Source organism: Alligator sinensis, unplaced genomic scaffold, assembly GCF_000455745.1.
Source record: "Alligator sinensis unplaced genomic scaffold, ASM45574v1 scaffold1026_1, whole genome shotgun sequence".
Classification (NCBI taxonomy): Eukaryota; Metazoa; Chordata; order Crocodylia; family Alligatoridae; genus Alligator; species Alligator sinensis.
Genome location: NW_005842897.1, coordinates 373,666 through 395,750, shown reverse-complemented (window position 1 = coordinate 395,750; position 22,085 = coordinate 373,666). Strand labels below are relative to the sequence as shown.

General features: G+C 47.8%; 1 protein-coding gene across 2 annotated transcripts in view; it reads right to left on the bottom strand.

The window, feature by feature from the left end:
* The window catches only part of VWA2 (von Willebrand factor A domain containing 2), a 56,628-nt gene that overhangs the window by 4,283 nt on the left and 30,260 nt on the right, over positions 1-22,085 (bottom strand). Inside the window, exons 5-12 of one of the 2 annotated variants that reach the window (XM_006035939.2) lie at positions 21,615-21,724; positions 14,647-14,841; positions 13,870-14,003; positions 13,022-13,154; positions 10,933-10,988; positions 9,805-9,912; positions 8,594-9,175; positions 7,463-8,014 (exon numbers count right to left, since the gene is read on the bottom strand). In XM_006035939.2, the coding sequence (XP_006036001.1) occupies positions 7,463-8,014; positions 8,594-9,175; positions 9,805-9,912; positions 10,933-10,988; positions 13,022-13,154; positions 13,870-14,003; positions 14,647-14,841; positions 21,615-21,724 (1,870 nt within the window). Of the gene's footprint in view, positions 1-7,462; positions 8,015-8,593; positions 9,176-9,804; positions 9,913-10,932; positions 10,989-12,994; positions 13,155-13,869; positions 14,004-14,646; positions 14,842-21,614; positions 21,725-22,085 lie in introns of both variants that reach the window. The other variant, XM_025192145.1, reaches the window with a different exon arrangement.

Here is a 22,085-nt window from a genome sequence, read left to right as displayed (position 1 = left end):
TTGAAATCTGTGTAACTCGAAATCTTCCCCAGGGAAGGTAATTGGTGGCACAGCAGCAAAGGTAAAGGTGGAAATCTGCATTTTTCTCTGTCTTTCTATGGGAAAATGAAAAACACAGATCTCTGCTCATAACAAAGCTCCCCATATCTATGGGGAGAACCACAGGATTTTGTTTTCATACATAAAACCATTGCTAGACAAAGAAAAAAGCATGCATTGTCACAGAGCGAGACTCTGCGCATTCCCATAAACTATGACAATTAGTTTTGAAAAAAAAATCACTGCTCTATTTCACTTGCCCAAGCTAAAGTGGGTTCCCAAGAGGACACAACTAACCTCTGATCCATCCATGCATCCAAATACTATCTTAAATTGATGCTGAAGAAGCCAGAAGTTGAAGACGCAAAGACACAGCGCAATGGTTTTGGTTCCTCAAATAAGAATGGAGCAGGCACATCCAGCACGGCGACAGGCAGAATAAGCTGCACTATCATATGCTGGTCACCAAACTCCTTAAAGCTCAGTTGCAAGCAACACAATTACAATACGTTGTTGTCTGCATGTGAACAAAGATCACCAGAGTTGCATAACAAGGAGCCGAGCTGGATGTTATCTTACAGCCCTGGTGCTTGATTGAACACCCATAAATCCCATCAATGCTGGGAGACCAAAGCACTGAGCAGTCCCAGGAGCAACCGCTACAAGGGCAGCATAGGATCATCATACTTCCAATCATGCCTTCATTCTTTGCTGCTATTTTTGCCTACTGACCTCTTCCCCGCTCCCTACACCCGTCTTCACTGGTGAGGTTTCCTAACAAGGAGAAATTCTGACGCCACCCATGTGAGCTCCTCTCCCTGACGTCTCTCCCGAATCGAGATCTCCTTCCTGCCAGTTAGTGGTCTCACCAGCAGAACCACCTGCATGCCACATTTCTACTAAGGCCCTCCACGGGTGGTTTTGATGTGTGAGTACTCCTCCTGGACCAAGACCTGCATGCCCAGTGTAAAGCAAAGTTCTCCTTGAGGATGGTTCACTAACAGCCAAATCCTAGTTCTCCTTCTCCCTGTTCTTCTCAACTTAAATAAGTTCCAGTTGGTTTCAGTGGCCAACAGGCTACAGGACTGGGTTTTGTTCCACAAACTGTCCTCAGGTAGGTGCCAATTAAACTCTTTTATACAGAAGAGTAAAATACTTGAAGGCAAAGATAAAAGGGCCTCTGAGATCACAGCTCACTGCAGCCGGTGGATATCTGATGCCCGCAGAACACTTGCTGCTTTGTTCCCTTGATTTTTTGAAGTGCCAAGTCCTGGAGTTTCTCTTGCATCCATAAAGACTCTCCCACAGCCTGACGCCCTTCATCCTACTCTGCCTGGATAGTCTATTCCTTAACTATACCCCCTCCATCCTCAATTTCCCCTCGGGAAGCACCTTAAAATCTTCTTCCCTCTTTAAAAACAACCTTTCATCAAGATCCTGAATGGTTGAAAACAGATGTCGCTTTTGTGCTGCCATAAACATATTCATGGTGGCACAAAGCACAAGCAAACAGATGTCTGTGCTCTTTGTTGCGTCACAAACGTCCAAATCCGTGTCTGAGACGAAAGGTAGTATTAATTTGTACCGCGGTTTTATGGCAGTCCACATGCTCCAGTGGAAGGCACTCTCAGGGCTTAAGGGGCTCAATCTTGCATGTCCCATGAAATCCTCTCTAGGGGTACTCCCAGGGCATGCAAAATCAGGCCCCAGAGGCTTCAGAGGCACCTGCCTGGATTTCCTGCTTGCAGAGGCATGCCCAGAAACCCCCAGAGGGAGATTTTCTGGGCACGTGTATCATGCTGCTGCAATCTGGGTCAGTTCCCTCGTTTGTACTTGTGCCCCAGGATTGGGGCCCTGAAATCCCAAGAGCTGCAGGGGCCAGACCTGGACGGACAGTGGGTGATGTCTGTGCCACCCAATGACGCAGAACTCCCTGGGACTCTCCCAGGACTCTCCACGGCACACCTGATGCCACAGCAAAAATGATGCATGTTTTTAGCCCTTGCAGCCTTTATCCTCCCCAGTCATGGTGTTGCCAGAGAGATTTTCATCCTTCCTTCCAGACTAATCCCTCCGGCCCCTGGTTCATTAATTGTTGAGCTCTTCCAAGCTTCCCTCAATCTGTCTCTCTCTTTCTGGAAACATGCCTAGGAAAAAATATAATACTCCAGGTACGAGAGCCAGTGGATCATGTAATTCAATGATTTTTTCTCCCAAGCACCACACAGCCTGTGCTTTTATTGTTGTGTCTCAGACTCTTGGCAAAAGACTGAATTGAGAGTTTTATCTGTTATGCTGTCCTTGGCCAGGGTACTGCAAACAGTAATTACCAGCACGAGTGAAAAACAGTCGAAATTCAGCTGTAGGAAATGCTGCGTTACCTTCCCAGAATCGCTGCATCCCGCTACCTCCTCTAAGTCATCCTGTATTTCATGTGCTGCAATGTATGGTTTTTTATAGGACCTGATATACTACACTATGGAACCACATTTAAAGTTCCCAAGAAGAAACAATATGCAAAGGCCTGCCAGGGGACAGATTTCTAACAAAGGAGAGACAGCCATTTAATGCTATTCTGCCCAATGTGCCAAAAGATAATGCTTTTCATGCTGCTGTTAACCCATCTGCAAGAGCAGATGTGAAAAAGCAACCAGAGTTTTGCTCCATTTAAGACACACGTGGAAGTTAAACTCAGACCAACAGAAATAAGGCACAAAGTTTTAGTGGCGAGGGTGATGAACCTTTGGAACAAGCTCCCAAGGGAAGCCATTCTCCAGCTCTTTATCATAAGATCTTAGGAAAGTAGGGCTTGGAGGGACCTCATGAGGTCATCTAGTTCAGCCCCCTGCTCTAGACAGGATCATCCCTGACTAAATCATCCCAGTCAAGTGTCTGTCCAACCTGACCTTGAACATTTCCAAGGATGGAGATTTCACCACTTCTTTAGGTAGCCTGTTGCAATGGCCATTGCTCCTAGTCCTGTCCCATACAGTCACAGAGAAAAGCCCATCTCCACCCTCTCTACCATCATCCTTCAGGCGTTAGAAGACTGTTATCTTTTCTTTCCTCTGCCTTCTCTTCTCCATGTTGCCCTGATGTGTTCAAACAAATCTGGAGACCTTCCTGGAAGATAACGTTTAATCAGACACAAGTTACTGGGCTCAATGCACAGGGAAATGGGTGAAATACTGGCCTGGACTCTACAGGTCTCTCTGCAAATGGGAAAATTCATAGTTTCATAGTTGGTAGGGTTGGAAGGGACCTAAGCAGATCATCTAGTCCACCCCCCTGCCATGGCAGGAAAGGATGCTGGGGTCAAATGACCCCAGCCAGGTAGACATCAATCCTCCTCTTAAAGACCCCCAGGGTAGGAGCCAGCACCACTTCCCTTGGAAGTTGGTTCCAGATCCTAGCCGCCCTGACTGTGAAGTAGTTCCTCCTGATGTCTAGTCTGAATATACTCTCCATCAACTTATGGCCATTATTCCTTGTTACTTCCAATAGTGCTTGGGGGAACAGGGCCTCTCCCATTGCCTGCTGGTCTCCCTTGGCCAGTTTATAGACGGCCACCAGATCCCCGCTTAGCCTTCTCTTGTGGAGGCTGAACAGGTTCAGGTCTCGTAGCCTCTCCTCGTAGGGCCTGCCCTGCTGACCCCCGATCATGCAGGTGGCCCTCCCCTGGACCCTGTCCATGCTGTCCGCATCTCTCCTGAAGTGCGGTGCCCAGAACTGGACGCAGTACTCCAACTGCAGCCTGACCAATGCCGCATAGAGGGGGAGGATCACCTCCTTGGACCTGCTCGAGATGCATCTGTGGATGCATGACAAGGTGTGGTTAGTTTTCCTGACTGCGTCCCCACATTGGCGGCCCATGTTCATCTTGGCATCAATAATGACTCCAAGATCCTTTTCTGCCTCTGCTCTGACAAGAAGGGAGGTCCCCAGCCTGTAGGTGTGCTGCTGGGTCTTCCTCCCCAGGTGCAGTACCCTGCACTTGTCCGTATTAAAACCCATCCTGTTCTCATCCGCCCACCCCTGTAACCTGTCGAGATATAGTTGTAACCTGTCCCTCTCTTCTAGTGTGCCCACTTCTCCCCACATCTTAGTGTCATCTGCGAATTTGAACAAGGTGCTTTTCACCCCCTTGTCCAAGTCGCTGAAGAAGATGTTGAACAGTGCAGGCCCGAGGACCGAGCCCTGGGAGACCCCACTGCCCACATCCCTCCAGGTCGAAAATGACCCACCCACCACCACTCTGGGTACGGCCCTCCAGCCAATTTGTGACCCATCTGACTGTGTAGGCATCGACACCACAGGTGCCTAATTTTTTAAAACGAGGATGGGGTGAGAGACAGTGTTGAAGGCCTTCCTAAAGTCTAGGAAGGCTACGTCCGCCGCGACACCTGCGTCCAAGGTTTCTGGATTGCACTCTGGATAAGCATTTCTCTCCTGCATATCACCCATTAAAACTGCACAGAGAGCTCACAATCCTGCCTTCTTCCTAGTGAAGTCCTACACTGTCCCAAATGACCATCCTGTGAAGCTCCATTCGTACAACCCAACCCATGCTCCCTCGTCTGAGCTGCATAAAAGACATTACACACTCTACTCCACTACTCACAAGCTACTTTCTGCAGCTGTCCAAATGACCAAGAGCTCCCAACCTTTCCAGCTCTGAGATGCTCTTGAGAGGGTATTTTAGTACGCATAAGAGCTGAAAAGGTCTTTAAGACCCCACGTGACCGGCTGTGGCACGTACGTGGTCTAGACCACGCACAGGAAGGAATCCGCGGCACTGTGAAGACGGCTCCTACAGGGTTGCAGCCTCCACCCAGGTGTGATTTGGGCCAACACGGGAATTCCCAAAAGTTTGCTCCTTTATGCAAATCAGTAATTAGCTAAGCTACGAGCTCCGGTGATTTCATGGTCTATAAACCACCTCAGTGTTGTTTTCCTCGGAGGATCAAAAGCAGCACCATGCCTGCTGGGTGGGACACATCACACACACACTTCTCTTATTATACAAGTGACAGCAGTGACAGGTGCTGCCAACAACAGCCCTATGGTCTGAGCCAAAATGCAAGGTCCTTGCTCATGCAAACTTCCCCTGAAGTCAGCGAGCCAGCTTTGAACATGTATAAAGTGAAAGAACTGTTTGGTGCACAGAAGAGAGAGAAATCCCTTTTCTTCACGGCAGGAGCATCCCCATGCACTCTCCCTTCATCCCACTCAGTTCAGTATGCGGCCATTCGCTCCCACATGGAGACTCTCCCTCTGTAACGTTAGGTTCCCTTCTCTCCCTTACAGATGCAACTGGGAAGGACTCGGCAGGTCTTATCTTCCTCCCCCAGGACACTGACTATGTGTTTAACTCCATCTGTGTAATGGCAGGAGCCCATTCCCAAGGATTTGGCCTTGTAAACAGAGCACACGGAGCCTTTGAAGAGAAGCCCTTGAGTTACTGTGTCTTGGTTGTCCGCACGGTGATCGTTTCCTGAGGCGTCAGCTTTGCAGCGCTCTCGCCCGACCCTTCTTTGATGCAGGCAACTGCATCTTTAAACACAAAGTGAGCATTAGCTGGGGCTCTTCCAATTGTGGGCGTTTTCAGGCAAGGACAGAACCTCTCTCCAATCATTTACCATCACCGCTAGCATAACAAATGGAAGTTAGTCCCATTTTTGTCTCCGATGTAGCATGACCACCTAGTAGGACTGATTTGGTATGACCCCAACTCAGCATGATCCCTCCCAAGGGGCCCAACTCCGCAGGACCCCCTGCTCATAAAAAGTTAAAACACCTGACATTGATCTTAGGCGAGGCAGCACTTTAAAAAGATCTTTCTTTCTTTCTGCAGAATTACCCAATGAAATCATTTTCCACCTATTCAAAGGACTTGATCATTTATGTAATTACCATATATAAAAGCATCTTTCCATCTGCCTGCCTAGATGCTCATACAGTTTCCATCCCCGTGGTAATCGAGCATGCTCACAACAGCCCCTAGGGAAGTAGTGCTGTTCTTGCTTAACCAATGGGTAACAAGGAGCAAATTAAGCAACTTGCTGAGATCACACAGGGAGTCAGTGGTCCAAGCCAACACAACAAGGTTGCATGCTGAAGTAGTAAAGCATTGAAATCACTGCCCTAAAGCACTGACTCTCATCCAGGGTGTCGTGCCACCCTCCAATGCCTTACTATCCTTGCAAGGGTGCTGCAGGGGGCCACACGACGTGAGCACTGTGAGGTGTGTAAACATGCACATAGAAACCCAGAGGTTTTAAACAGGAGTGTTAAAAACACTGCCCCGTTGTGGGCTTTCTGAGTTCTCTGCAACAGAAGAAGTGCTCTATTATTTACCGGAATCAAAAAAAACAAGTGAAACCTAAGAGCTGGTATTTTCCAAGGAGCACCCTAAGTTAGTTGAGAGGTGCTTGGAGTCTAAAAAGGTTAAGAACCACTGCACTAAACCCTTGTATATAATGAGCAAGTCCTTGTATGTATTCTTACATGAAACAGAGCCTTACTAAGTCCCTGTAGTGTTATCTGCCAATATAAACATGTCACCTTTTGCATCTACCTTTGTGGTTTATTGTAGCCTTCGTGCTTACATGGCAGAAGACAACACAAAGAAAACGAAAAGAACCAGAAGGCTGAGAAGTATTCCTCTATCCACTCCCTTGCTTTGATCAGCAACGGACACGCTTCCACGGGTAGCAAGCAATGCCTTCCCTGGGTTTACCACTGGGAACATGTAGCATCACTCCATTCAGAAAAGTGAGATGGGAGGTGGGGAAAAAAAAAGGAAAATAGGTTTACCTGCATATCAGGCCCATGTTTGACTTTGAGCTCCCTTTACTGGTTTAGGGCCAGTAACTAGAAGGGCAAGCAAGTCAGCCATGAGGAGACAATGAGAGGGAAACAATGAGCTAAGAGTGACAAATCTCAGCTTCTGGCTCCAAACCTGGCCAAAATCTGCTAGAATAGAAAGCTTGCTTAGTAAGGGGCTGGACCCAGTAGGTCAGAAGGAAGAGACCAGCAGCTGCTTTGTAGTACGTGCCCTGTTCAACTCCTGTAGGACATGGACTGCCTTGTATATGTGCAGGGCAATGAATCCCGTGCCTCCAAGAACCAGAGTACCTGACTTAATCTGGGCAGGATTACAAGAGCCAACCATGCCAAAAGAAACCCTGGACTGTGGATTTAGGAGACCACTGGGTAACCTTTGGCAAGTCACTTGCCCACTCCATGGATTGGTTTACACATTTATAAAGTGGAACGAGTGTTGCCTCCGATGAGAGCTGGGGATCACTACCTTGAGGAGACCCCTGGTCTGCCTGCTTTACAAGCCTTTGAAGAGCCACTTTTGGATGAGCCATGCAGCTATGACTTAGATCCCAAGAAGGGAAATCACAAATGGTCTCACCTTCACATATTCTTCTGATGATGAAGTCTGTGCGATTTGGCAGCTCTTCATAAGAGGGGACATGTATCAGATGGTGGGGAGACCCGGTAATCCTGAGCAGCACGTCACGCTGGACACCGCCGATGCCCACAACGAACACCAACACGCCGTTGTCCCGCAGCTGCTGAGCTGGAACTGCTGCATCCTCTGTGCCCCCGCCATCCGTGATCACCAACACCGCCTTGCTCACACCTGGCCTAGCCCCCTTTGGGACCGTCATGACATCGTCATGGATGCGCAGCAAGGCACTGCCAACGGAGGCCGAGCCACCAACGAAAGGCGCGTTGTTGATGGCTTCAAGGAGGGCCGTACTGGTGGTGTGCGTGTCCAGCGCGAACACCGTGCGGGCTCTGCTGCCGTAGACAACGAGGCCTATCTGTGTGACGTCCCGGTTGATGTTGAACTGGAGGGAGCTGGAGCTGACAAAGTCCCGCAGCCGCAGAAAGTTCTCCTTGCCAACGCCTGTCGAGGCAGCCAGCGCAAACACCAGGTCCAGGGACTGAGACTGGCAGCCTGCAAGGCAGGGAGGAAGCAGAAACCTTTCAGCCAATGACTAATATGAAACCTACTTCAGATTGCAAAGGAAAATCCCTCGCTGCGGGGACGTACGGCCCCATCCCACTGAGCGGCCAGAGAAGAGTCATTCATGATTTCCAAGCAGAGGGCCCGTGCAGGGCAGTTCTTTAGGGAGCAGAAAGGCTCCGGCAGTCTGCATCTCCCACCCACATGTGACTAGCCAGCTCTCCAGCTGGCATGAGGGTTGGGGCAGTGCCACAACACCTTTACATACAGAAGGTAAAGCCCTTGTGCTCACCAAGGCTGACTAGCGTTGCACCTGGTCCTGGCCTGAGTGGGGGAGGTCTATACGCTTCTACCCACTTGTGTCTGTGCTGTTGTCCCAGCCCCATGCTAGCTCTCAGTGCCCAAGGAGTGCTCTGCAGAGAGGGCGCCAGCACCAGCATAGCTGGATTCGGCATCATTTTGCTTCGAGGGGCAGAGAAATGTGTTTTTTGAATGCCCTGTTCCTTACGCCTGGAGCTTCACTTCCTGAGCTCCGCTCATGACTCCCCCAGGGTGCCACCCCGGCCTTACCTGGAGGTCTGGCTACACTGCAGATGGTTTTCTGCAGCTCAGGGATCTTGTTGAACAGATCCTGGGGGTTGGAGTAGACAATGGTCTGCTTCGGGCTCCCTGTAATGCCATCCAGCTCTGCCCGCAGGAACTCGCTGCCCACACCAATCAGGAAGACTCCTTGGTCCCGGATATGTTTGGCTGCTTCTGCCACCAAATCCTGGGACTCTGAATCTGTGAACAAGGCCACCACTCGGGGGAGCTCGACACGGATGTCTGTGAAGGCTGAAGCACTCTTAAAGCCGTGCTGGGCAATGTAGTGAAGAGCTCGGCCGGTAAGGGTTTCTCCTCCAGTGAAGTGCATGGCATCGATGCTCCTCACGAGACCGTGCACATCCTCATAGGCTCCCATTGCAATGGGGACCGTGACGTTATTGCTGTACTGAGCCACGCTGACCTTCGCCGGGGTGTCCCTGCTCAATACCGCTTGGACAAACCGCTTCAAGAAAGCCTTGTAGCCCAGGAATCCCTCCAGGCTGGTACCAGATGAGCTGTCCACCAGGAACAGGAGGTCCACGCTGCACTCCAGGCTCAGCTTTGGTGCTGGAAGGGGAGGGAAAAGTGCAACACGACTGTGTGTAATGCAAAGAGTAAGTGCACAGGCCCCAAGTGCATTGCCGAGGTCTCCTGCAATGCGGGTGGTCTGGGCTTGCACTCCATGACCTTTCTGCCAAGCGGGCAGGAGAACATGCTGGGCAGGACACCTTCTACTGTGGGACTGCAATGTCCCAGCTACCTCGGGCCAGGAAATATGCTGCAGGGTGTCACAAGAGAAGGACTCAATTAGGGCATCTACTGTTAATGACCTTCAAGGGGTGGCTTGGCTTTCTAGTAGGGGAGTTCTGGACAATCCGGCCCTTGTACGGATCTTCAGGTTGGGTAAAATCCTCAGTCCCTCCTGGCATTTTTGGCCTATTTGTGCAGGGACGTTCTGCAAGAACCAAGGGGTGAAGTGGGGATGGGACTCTCTGCTAAGCCTCTCCCTTGAGGTCATATATCCACAAAACCAAACTTAAACTTGGGACCAGGGCTTTAGAAAGGCAGCAAGATGGTTCCAGTCCTCCCATGCAACATCACGAGGCCACGCTGGGATGTTGCGGGAAGGCAGAGAGCAAGCTGATCGATAGACTCGAGGGCCCACACTGCACAGAGTGCCAGATGGATCAACCTACCGCATTTGGCATCGCCTCCAAATCCAACCGGGCAGATGCAGTGGTATTTTTCCAGTCCCTCTGGGAGGCACGTACCTCCATTCTGGCAAGGCTGGGAATCACAGGGATCTGAAAGGCACCAGATCAGGAGAAAGACAAAGAGAGACCGAGAGAGAAAATCATTAGGGAGCCTGACTCGTCTCACCTTGGTTCAATGATAGTATTGCCTTAGGTTAAAGAACGAGCTGGACCAGATCCTAACAGGAAGCAGTCGTGTTGCACAGCAGAGTAACATTAGCGAATGCAGGGCTGGCCATGCACTAAGCTTTTGGTTGTAGGGGGGCAGTGCAATTTTCCCTTGATTTACAAGGTGTCTCACGAGGCGTTCTCCCTGATCCATCTTGCTCTGGACAAGGCTAACAAGGCTCTGGTGTTTGTATAGATTTTCCCAAGGGTTACCCATTTGCCAAATTCAACCAGAATGACCCCATTCTTCCCAGCGGCAGCTTCAGCAGGTTAACAGGCTTGTGCTTAGCAGCTGCTATTTCATCAAATCCCACTGCACTTAGGGATCGGTTTTACAGTCCTGTCCAGCCCAAACTGCAGCTTATCACTCTGCTCTTCAACTGCTGTGGGGGGGGGGGAATAGGGCGGATTATATTGGTGTCAGTTTGCAACTATTGAAGTCAACCCAGTTCTTCCAAACTGACACCAGTGAAGCCAAGATGAGAATCCAGCCCATTCTCCAGTCAGATTCTTTTAAGATTATACGGTACTTTTTTTTTTTTTTTTGCGCAGAAAGCCTAGACCCCCCAAATCCCTGAATACATACAAGCCTCCCAGAGCTTCAGACTTGGTGCTGGGGAGATGCACGTTGGCAGCACATGTCAAACAATTTGGGGGCTGTTCACTTCATTCTCAAATTCTGCCTCCTCCACAGCCTGATGCATCAGCTGTGCAGCACCTATCAGTTTTGCTAGACCAAGGAGTCTCCATTTCCCCTACAACTTGGGAAGTTTAAACATGGAGCATAAAATGAGTAACCCCCCACCCCCAAATAAAAAAAAAAATAATAATAATAACCCCTATATCTACTTCACATCTTTTTCTTAGACAGTAAAACAAGATTTTAGAAAAACAAGGTCTTACCTGGACATGTGGTTCGGTAGCATCTGGATGGGTGTTTTATCAAGACTCTTTTCCAACTAAGACAGAAAGAGTAATATCAAATACAGCCAGCCTTTAAAAATTAACTATTTATCTTCACGGCTGAGCATTTAGTGAAAGCTTACAACAGAACAGCTTTTGCTGGATGAAGGAGTGTTAAAGTTGGAGCAAGTTTGGTGCACATGAATCTCTCTCAGCTCGTTCACACACAGCAATTCGAAGGGACCAGCTGCTGCCCTTCTGAAAGGCCTCCAAGCATCCACACACTAATTCCAGCTACTCATTTGGCATTTGAATTTAAAAATCTTCCAAGATCTTTTTGAAAGAAACTGAATAAAAAAACCTGTTGGTAGTGTTGGAGCGATGTTGTAGCCGTGATGGCCCAGGAATTATGCAAGAGGCAAGGATTTTTGTGGGCGATATCTTCTATTGGACCATCTGCATGGTAGGGATAAGGTTAGACTAGCTATTGAATTGCTTTGCATTTGAAAGCTTGTCGAACTTTATCCCAAGCATGCACTGGTCCAATAAAAGATATCACCTACAAAAATCTTTGCTAATTCCCGAGTTTAAAAAAAAGATACCCAGCTCAATGAATAAGGTTTTGAGTTCCTTGGCATTTTCAATGTTAAACAAAACTACTGGTTGCTTTCCAGTGGTCTACAGTGTTTTCCAGGGTAGACTGAATCTTAATTTCTAATAACCAAACAAGCAGAGAAGAAAACGTCAACCATGTCCTCCCTCTGCCCCGTCAGACTTTCTTCAGATACCACAAACAAGAAAGCACAAGCCGGTATTTCCCCCTGTGGGTCACTTTTAAAGCATTTCACTTACTATACAGACTGCAGCCTCCGGACACTTCTGGCTGCAACGTTTGATTCCTCTAAAGACATGACAGACTTCACAATCCCCCAAATACATCCTTATTTCAACAAAAGGGGAATTTCCCTTGCACGATTCGCTGCCACTGCCCTGACAATATGCTTCTTTGTTTGCAAACCATCGCATTTAATGTTTTGTTGCAATATGAGCAGGAGTTGTTTTCTGCCAGCTAAAACCTCTCCATAGGCTGGGCTCTCCCAGGAATCTCAGCTTGGCCAATTCGGGGTGAAAAAAAAAAGGACTTTGTGGAAAATAAAGCCGGTAGACTTAAAATTAGAACTGGCTGCATACGGCATCGAGTAGTAGTTCTCAACTTTTTTAAGATTCAGGGGATCCCTCAGAAAGTGTCAGCTCTTAGCTTTCACTCTGTTTTTGACTAAGGAATAACTGAGCAAATTCTTTTGTTAGAATGACCTTGGAAAGACTAACAGGCGAGCACATTTCTAGCATTACAGATTCCTATTTGAAACCTCTTGAGTTTATCTTGTGATCACGTGTTGTGTTGTGTGGCACCCCACAACACCCTTAAAAGGATCCCTCATCACCCTGGTTGAGAATCACTGGGATAGAGGCAATAGCTAGCCTGAGATTTAGCTCTCCCCCCCTATTTAGTTGAATAACGTAGTGCCTAAGTACACAAAAATTATGCGAGAGAAGCCCATTACATACAAAGCAACGTGGCCTACAGGAACTTGCCTGGCACACGAGACCCAGATTCTGTTTCTCGCTCTGCCACTGACTTGCTGAGTGACCACGGGCAAGTCATCTGGCTCCTGGTTCAGTGTTGTTTCCTCACCCTTTGGCTGCTGAGATTACAAGCTCTTCAGGGTAGTGTAGGCTGCAAACCCATACCATCAGGTATTCGATATGTTAGATATTAGGAAGGATTTTCTCACTGGGATGATAGTAAAATGCTGGAACAGGTTACCCAGAGAGGTGGTGGCATCTCCATCCTTGGAGGTGTTCAAAACCTGGCTAGACAAAGCTTTGGCTGGGATGAACTAGTTGAGGTTGGTCCTGCTTTGAGCAGGGGTTTGGACTAAATGACCCCCGAGGTCCCTTCCAACCCCTAACTTTCTGAGTCTATGATTTATAATCAACTTAAACATCTGCATTTGATGAACTGAGCGTGTGCTCATTTCCCTCTGTCCTCACCACCCACCTCAAGAGGGAAAGATGGCTGACGCACCTATAAAATGGGCAAAGAGATGCATGCACTGCATTTTGCCTCTTGGAGCCCTTCCAACACATGTAATTCCCAGCAAGCTCCTTCACAGTCTCCAGTGTCTTGCGTTCACAAGGGTGAGATTCAATCTTGCAACCTGTTGCAAAGAGCACATACATGTAAGAAAACCACACAACTCAGATGCCTCCAAATGAAACTGGCTGCAGACAAGAGCTTGAACAACTGGGGCATGCTTCAAACAGCAGCCAGGCCAGTTTTACATGATCTCTCTAACTGTACATCTAAGGGCTTCAAGAAGCTTTAATGTGATTTTATCTATCCTCACAAAGCTGTAGTGAAATAGGGAGAGGCTAGTAATTTTGTTTTCGCATGGGGAACTGAGACCCAGAGCAGACTGCAGCGTGATGTAGAGGTATCCGAGGGTACCGGAAGCAGCACAGGCAAAGTTACTCTATTTTTCAAGGGCAGTGCTGGCTTGGGAATGTCGAGTATAGATATCCATAAGTTACCTGTGCAAAAGCATACACACAGCAGGTTCATCATAGAAAAAGGACTCGAACATCTCCGGAGTCCTAGGGTACTGCCAGAATCACTGCACCATCCTTGCTTGCATGTAGGTATGGGTCTTTAGACAGGCCACATGTTTGCGTTAGCACACATCAGGATACTACAAAACCATCTTTAGACTCATGCTAACCTCAGTCTCCATTTGTTTTGCAGGGAAGCTCTCAGTGAAAAGGGCAGAACCTGCCACTGGGTCAGCTGCATCAGAAGGGCAGGTGTCAGGGAGATGGTCAGGAAGCAAAAGGTAGCAGTCATTAGTAAGTGTGCCAGGATGGCTTCCGAGATACCTGGAGATACTGCGCTGCAGATGGCGGAGCTGGTAAGGGTGCTGTAAAGGCCATTGGTGGCATCGTCCACATGCTCAGCAAACAGCACATGCTGTTCGGTTGGTTCACTGGCCAATACGTGCAACTCCTCCCACCTGCGAGAGCGATGGCATGGTCGATTAGGACTGCAGAGCTTTACCAAACAGCAAGTCTTTCAATCATCACAGAAAACAAGAGCAAAAACCCCACCCAGACCCATGAACACTAATGCCTAGAAACATGCAAAGCAACTTTCAAGATCCTGGTACACGGACTCTCCAAAAGACACCTGTTCCTGCAAAGAACTGCCCTCGCCATCTCTCCCCCTGTCTGGTCCTTCTCGTGTCAAGGCACTTCCCACTATCCAGGTGTCTTGTTCTTCAAAAACAGGCTTCTGATAGCTCTCATTGACTGTCCATCCCCCACCAGTCTCTGTTCAGGTGATTAAGGGCACATCTACCCAGCACTCCTGGCATTTTTGAGGATGCCACACTAGACAGCATGGTCTTACCCTCCTGCTTCCACTCACATGCACCAAACTCAGAAATGTGGCACTGAAGACACACCTGGCCCTCTCAAGATGGTCATCTCTGGAGCGTTGGCCACAAAATACCTCCACCACTGCATCTCCAGGGATGTGTTCATCGACGGCAGCCTCAAGAGCGTCAAGGATGCAGTGTAAACATGCCCTTAGATGCCAAAAGCAAAGGCTATTCCACTAGCAGCGATCATTGCTACTTCTACAAGATAGTTTCCTACCTTGGAAACTTGACTCCTACGGCAAACACCGTGATCCCCCTTTCCTTCACCTGCTTAGCAGGGAGTGCTATGGTGCCCTGTGATTTTCCATCTGAAAGGATGATTAGGATTTCAGGGATGGAGGAGTTTCTGCCACCAGGGAAACCTTTCCGGAGAATGTATTTCAGTGCGAGACCCGTCTCTGTGTTCCCACCTCTGAAAGAAAGTGAGAAAATTGGGAGAGGAGAAGTTAGACCTTCTTCAGCTCTTGTCCAGCTCCTCTTTACTTCGCTCCCTTGCCCATACGCCCAGGACCATAGAGTCTACCTTTCACGGTAGAAGTGAGTTTCAAGTATTTCTGCACTTACCCTCATTGCTTAGCCAGGCCAGTGTTATTTTTCCAGTTCTCCCCACCCTCCTGCATTTAGTTCACAACTCTACTTCCTTTTCTTCGTCCTCTCGACCACACAGGTGCACAGCTGTTTGGAGAAGAACCCCCCCACAAGGTGCTCTACAAGGAAGGCTGTTTTCCCAGCAAAAGACAGATGGCAACTCATGTACTTGAAGAGAAGGACGGATCACAATGCTCAGCATGGTCCGGTGAAGAGTGCACGGAGCAGGAACTCGGGAGACGTGCATTCCCACTCCCATCTCATGATGCCAAACAAACTGTTAGACTATGTGTGCCCATTTCCCCATCTCTTATCCAAACAAGAACTGTGCGGAAGATCTGGTTAGCAATGAAACCTTCATTTCCCAGGCCTCTCATGCTTATGAAAAAATAGGCAAGGTTCAAGGCTTCAAAATGTCTCTCTTTTTAGCGAGGTATAAATGTCACACTCCACCTAGGAGCCCCCAACCCAGAGTGACACCTTGTATTCCTTTGGTAACAGAACTGGCATTCATTTTTGAGCACCAAAGGGAAGGGGTCAATGCACGGCAATTCCTAGCTTGCTTTAGAGAATGCTACAGCCTGCAACGCAGCAGTGCCCAGAAGGCACTGTCCCTCCTTTCCCTTGTTAATCTTTGCTTAAATTTAACTTCCTACAAAACGCCGCAATTGTTCATCTGCAGTAAGGCCCCCACAAATGCAAATGCCAAGGACTTCTTAGTGTAGCCCTGGAAACTGGCAAGGGAAGAATACAAGGGAGGTCTTTCTTCAGCGTCCCTAGAATAATTCCCCTGTTAATGACAAGCAAACCAAGACAGATTTGCAAAGAGCAGGTCACCTGGTGGCCCCACTTTCAAAATTAAACCAATGTCAGGGCAGAGCAGCCCCTCGCAACATCAGCTTGCACAGCATATGAAAAAAGCAGTTAAAAACCAATTCCCATGTCTTTTGGTTTGTTCCCCAACAGCTGTGTGAGATGGGTCAAAGCTGGAATAAACATTCTGGGTACTGATATGCAAAGAAGCAGTATCAAGTGTCTCACATTTGGGTTTGGTCTTCACTTATCCGGCTATTGCCTCGGGAACTCTTCAGTCGGGGCAGGCAGTCACCCAGACTAAGCATACAGCTATTTTAAAATTGAATTATTAGTCACGTCCATTCTTTTATGTCCCTGACACAAAAGAAGCATCACAAGCGTCTCTTGTGACACTGAAATAAGCAGGTCAAACTGTCATGCTCACTTTATTTCCAAAGCAATGTCCAGAGGCCTTTGGGGTACCTGGGATCCTATTATGCTAGGTGCTGTATGAACTTTTGGTAAGGGACAGTCTCTGCCTGGAAGAACCAAACCCCCATGTAGACAACACGGAGAGCAGCAAAAGGAGAGTGTTACCATCCACACTGTACAGATGGGAAACTGAGGCAGGAAGGGATTAAGGGCCAGATTTCCAAAGTGCTGGGAGTAGCGAAGTGCTCAACTGAGCTCTTTTGAAAATTTGCATCTACATATGGCCCGTTGGAAGCAGGCTCTTGTTGGATACTTGCAGGAGAGCAGAGCTCATTTGAAAACCTGGCCCTACTTGGGGGGCTGAGAGTTGGGGATGGAGGGATTAGACCCTGAGCTCTCTTGAAACTTGGGCAAGTTATGTGGCATTCCAGGTTAGAAAAGTGGATCTGGGACCTGAACCCACATTTTACTTCAGTACCTCGGCCACAAAGCCGTTCTCCCTCTCTCTCCCTCCCTCTCGTCCCCCCTGCCAAATTTAAAGGATGTTCCATCAGCGTGGCTCTTGGAGATGGCTCTTTGCTGCAAATGCAACTACCCAACTATTTTGACAATGGTAGAAGAAGTATGAGTCCGACACGGAAATGCATCTTGTGTATGCAGATCCCCGCAAACAACTGAAGCCGTACCAACACTGGAGAGCCAAGGTGAAGCACATCCTACCAGCACCATAAATTACTGCATGACGGGGCCACCGTCCCATGTTAGGGCGTGGCAAACTTCAAGCCTTACAGCTACTCATGGGGAAAAAAAAAAAAAAATATATATGTTGGCACCCTTATAAACTGCTGAATACAACCAAAATAGATAATAAGCCATCCTCTCCACCTTTCTTCCCTGACATCCAGGGGTAAGGGCTGAGGAATTATTTCTGCCAGTTATGCCAGAGGCAAGGATGTGTGTGAGCGATAACTGTTATGGACCAACTGCATGCTTGAGATAGATTTAAACAAGCTTTCAAGTGCAAGACACTCTTCTGAGCTCTAGAAATTACAAAGCTTCATTTCTACTGGCTTACCCAACAATACACATTGCTGGATACTGAGCTTGCTAATCTCAGCATGAACCTATACAAGTGCAGCCAACTTTCTGGGCTGGTGTGTCACAAATCAAAGCCCACCCCTCCTTGAGTGTGCTCCCATCCCCCAGAAGCGTATCAGATCAGCTTTGTGCACTGGGGTGCTGGACTGGAGGCGGTGGGGGGTTGACCACAGCTGTGTGGAGCAGAGTAATAGTAGGATGCAGCTACAAGAGGAAACATCACCGAAGAGCCAAGTTAACCTTCCCTGGCCTCACGATTGCCGCGGTTTTACGTGGTAAGCAAAGAGCAAAAGCCCTTCATTCACTGGCAGCTGCAGGGCGAGGAAGGGGGTAACCTGGCTTTTGGTGGTGACATCTAACACCACCTTCTCTTGCAACAGGGTCCTGTTTCATGTGGGCAGAGGATCGAGTCCTCCCTGCCTCTAATTCCAGGACCTCCATTTTCTGACTCCCTGGGACTTGTCCCCTACGGCAGAGACCCATGGCACTTGTGGCAAGTGCCACGGGCTGGCCACCCCTGACATACGAGCCCAAAGGAGGCTAAAGCTTTGACTCTACGTACTACCCCAAATGCAGCTTCCCTATTAAACCATTGCAAAAATCTAAGGCAAGCTGTCCTCCAGGCTCAGCCACGACTGAGAGCAGCCTTGTCCTCTTACCCTTCTGCCTTTATATACACACTTATTTTTAAAGGTTTAAGCATTTGTTACAGTTCACTCCCAAGGACTATATCCAAAATAGACACCAGTCCCTCCTCTCTTGCTAGCTCTGTACATGACCCAAGACAGACATTGTGCAACATGCCATCCTCCATTGAGCACTTGATATCGGAGTAAGCCAAGCCCAGTGCAATCACTCTTCCAGGGCTTTTGCTAATAAGCCTCTAGATCTGAGGAGACATTCCCATCTGTTTTCTAATCCCGGATGGGGAGATTTTAATATAAATCATTTCCTAAAATTGCCTTGTAGCTTTGCTTTTATTTCAGTCCAAAGGACTCAAACAGCACGTCTTTTTTTTTTTGGAGGCATAACAGTTTCTCTGTTGCATACAAAATCTCCTTCTGCTTCTCACTCTTCTTTCGTTTGTTTTAATGATCCTCTATTTTACAAGCAGATTTTCACGATGTAGCAGGTATTAGATCAGATGCATGCCCAGGGCAGTTTCCTTCCCTCCATTCTGCCACATTTTTTTTTTTTAAAGTGGTATGAAAAAGTAAGGTCCCTTTCTTTGGTCTTCTCCCTCTCTACTTTATACTGTTGAAAATTAAACCTTGGGAACACAGCTAGCTTTGCCAGCACTCTTGTTTTCTCTGCCAGTTTATTTCAATCCCCAACTACTTGGAATCTCCTTTTCTTCACCAAAAAAGCAGAACAACTGTTTTTGCTTGCCACAGAGGGCAGGACATGCAACAATGGTTTGGAGCTGCAAGATAGCAGTTTTAAATACATCTTAGTACAAATTTTCTCGGCATAAGAACCAGAGGACAATGGAACAAGTTGCCTGGAGAAGTTGTGACATCTCCTTCTTTGGAGATTTCCAAGAAAGGGTTAAATAGGCATCTGCCTGGGCAATGTAGGAATATAGCGCATCCTGCTTCTGGGCAGGGAGTTGGACTTTATGACCCCCGAGGTCCAGTCCAACCCTACAGAGCCATCCCTATGTCTAACAAGTTCTCCAATAAGCCCCACGCTCTAAGTTGACAGCAATGGTCTGCTAAGGCCCTTGAATTAAGCCCGTTACTATGGCTAAAGATGCTACAAAAACAGCCCTTTATAAATAAACCAGTAGGAGCCTGACACTGGGGATGCTGGGACAGATTCTCAGCTGGTGCAAATTGAAACCATTCTATTAAAGTCCATTGGCAGCCCCTGCGCCGGGTGTGATTCAGTGCTCAGATTCAGTAGCTCACCTCACAACAGGGAGGTTTGAGGCAGGGATTAAATTCAATGGCCTGTATTATGGAGGCAAGTCAGACTAGAGGATCATAAATCGTACCTTTGGGCCTTAAATTCTATTCATCACATTTCCTCTATGGACTACGGGAGGATTGTACATGTAAAGTATAAACGTAACTCGCATGAAGAAAGAGGTGAAGATATACAATATCTATCCAACTTTTCAGCAACCTCATCCATGTGAGCCCAGGAGAAAGAAAGAGTTAAAAATCAGAGTGTTTCAAGTCATTACCGGTCAAAGCTGAAATTCTACTGTGATCCCAACATGTAATATATTTGGGGAACCTCTTCCCAGCAGGAAAGAAATTCATAGGATCACCCAGAAGCCCCTCAACCAGGATTAGGGTCACATTTGGAAAGCTGGTAGCTGGAATCTGTCTATAACTATTTTCAGGTATCCATTCCTATATTTCAACCTTTCATCTACGACTGGTATAAATGGCATTTACTTCTGTTAGATCTATCAACGTTCATCTGTCGTCATTAAGGATGTCGCAGCGTTAAGCCAAATTCCGGACATCCAATACGGTTTCATTTTCTCTGCTCGTAATGGGTTTTGAAACAATAGTCAAAGAGGACCTGTGTATCTTAGTTCCTATACCTTCCTTAGCAATAACAGGTTTTCTAGAATGGAGAGTTAAGTGGGTATCTATAAATACAAGGCCTTGCTTGAAGAAGTTGAAAGCAACCTTAGGTCTGTTTGCAAACATATGCAACCATAAATATTAGCATAGAAGCTTTTACTGAATGTTGTGATCCAGTGATCCTAATGACTTTCCCTTTGCAATTCTGCAGGCAGGAGATGTATTTTTCCCCTCTAATTTTCACAGAATTATTACTTCCTTCTTTTTCACCAGACCAGAAGTAACGAGCACTTTTTTTTTTTAAAGAACAGATGCTATTTAGATGATATTTATAGGGTCCGTATCTACTACTTAATGAACAATAATAAAGGTGACCATTAGAGAACCAGCCTAGGGCTATCTGATGTACAAGCTGAGTAAAGTGCAAGACGTAACAAAAGGGAGCCTGACTTAGATCCACAGTGTAAGATTTCCAGAGCAGCTTTCTTTCCCTTCAACTTTAGTGGGCACCTAACAGTTGTGCCATCTTGACTGTAAAAGAATCGCATGCTGCTGCAAAATGCCACTTTAGTGTCATGCCTCTGATCAGCCCTACAGGAGGATCCTCATTCCACTTTCATCCTAAATGCCATTGCGGTCCCTGGCTGACCTGGGGGTAGGGGAGCCCCAGGGCCATTCCTGCCCCACTCCAGGTGGGGGTTTCGGGGAGCAGCTCTGTGGGGTGCCAGGGTCAACCAGGGGCAGCAGCAACAGGCAGGTCCTCCCTGCCAGTGCCTGCTCCCTGCCTGGTCTGCATGGGTGTCCCTTGGTGGTCTTGAGCAGGCACCAGAAGAGGGGGACCACATGCTGTTGCCATCCCCGTTCAACACCCAACACCTTGCATTGCTGCTCCCTGCGGGTGGAGCACCTGGGCAGTAGGGAACAGCCAACGGAGGAGGCAGAGAGCAAGGAGCAGCCCTGGGCTTCCTCCACCCCTAGGTCAACCAGGGACAGTGGTGGCAGTAGGCAGATCCCCTGGTCTGGGTGTCCCAAACCAGCTCAGGGCTCCAGTTGTTCCTCAGACTTTGAAGGGGAGCCAGGAGTCGGGGGTTACAGGGAACTGGAGCTGCTGGCACATGAGTTACACTGCCACACACTCCCCGAATCCACCCCTGCTGCTCCGCAATAAAAGAAATCCAGTTCAGTCCTTCTTAGTTAGCAGAAAAAAGGATGGGACCCAAGGCCTTGCATGAAAAGCACAAAGAAGCTTCTCTGAGGGCTACAGAGGATCCTTTCCCATGCTGCAATTAAACACGTATCCCTAGAAATTTCCAAGAGCAGGTTGAAAAGGCACTTGGCTGGGATGGTTTAGTCAGGGATAATCCTGCCTTGAGCAGGGGACTGGACTAGGTGACATTGTGAGGTCCTTTCCAGCTCTACTTCCTTAGGATCCTATGTTATACTGAAACATAAACCATTTTGTCACAGAGACTTACCATCAACTAACTAATCAACCCAGGCTAGATCACCTGAATCAATGCATCATATTCATTTTCTAATGACAAGGGTAGAGCTAAGGCATTTGTTTGTAGATCATGAACTCTACTGGTGTTCAGTCTTCATTAATCTCTCTCCAAGACGTACACTACTACGGTATGCACAACTTAGGAATTTTTCCCATTCAAAAAATATTCTAACACCAGAAGAGTTGTGCAGACCCCGAGAAAGAATAAAGTTGTTGAGTCAAACTCACCTAAATGCAATTTTCTTGATTTTCTCTTTGACTTCTTGTTTGGTTAAGTATGAATCCAAGGGAAATTCTAGCCAAGGAGTGGAGCTAAACTGTATTACTCCCACTCTGACCTGAAAGGTGTGAAACAACATAAAGAAGAGGTGGTCAATAAGGTTTTATAGACTCATAGATCATTATTATTTTGATTAAGCTACAGATTGGGGACACTGAAATGTGAGAGAGCAGAGAATGCACCAAGCACAACTGATCCAAGCAGCAAGACCACGGGAGGCTTCAGGGAGCAGGCAAAGCCTGAGGAGATGCATACCAGTCAACCGTGGACACATAAACCTGGGGGTCTACAAGGTCTTCCATGTCTATATGGCAGTGTAGAGAGTTACCACTGCAAATTCAACTTGAGTTTCCATGGAAAAATCTTTCCGGTTGTCAAACCCTATAATTAGACCTTGATTTAAGCCAAGATGCAAAATG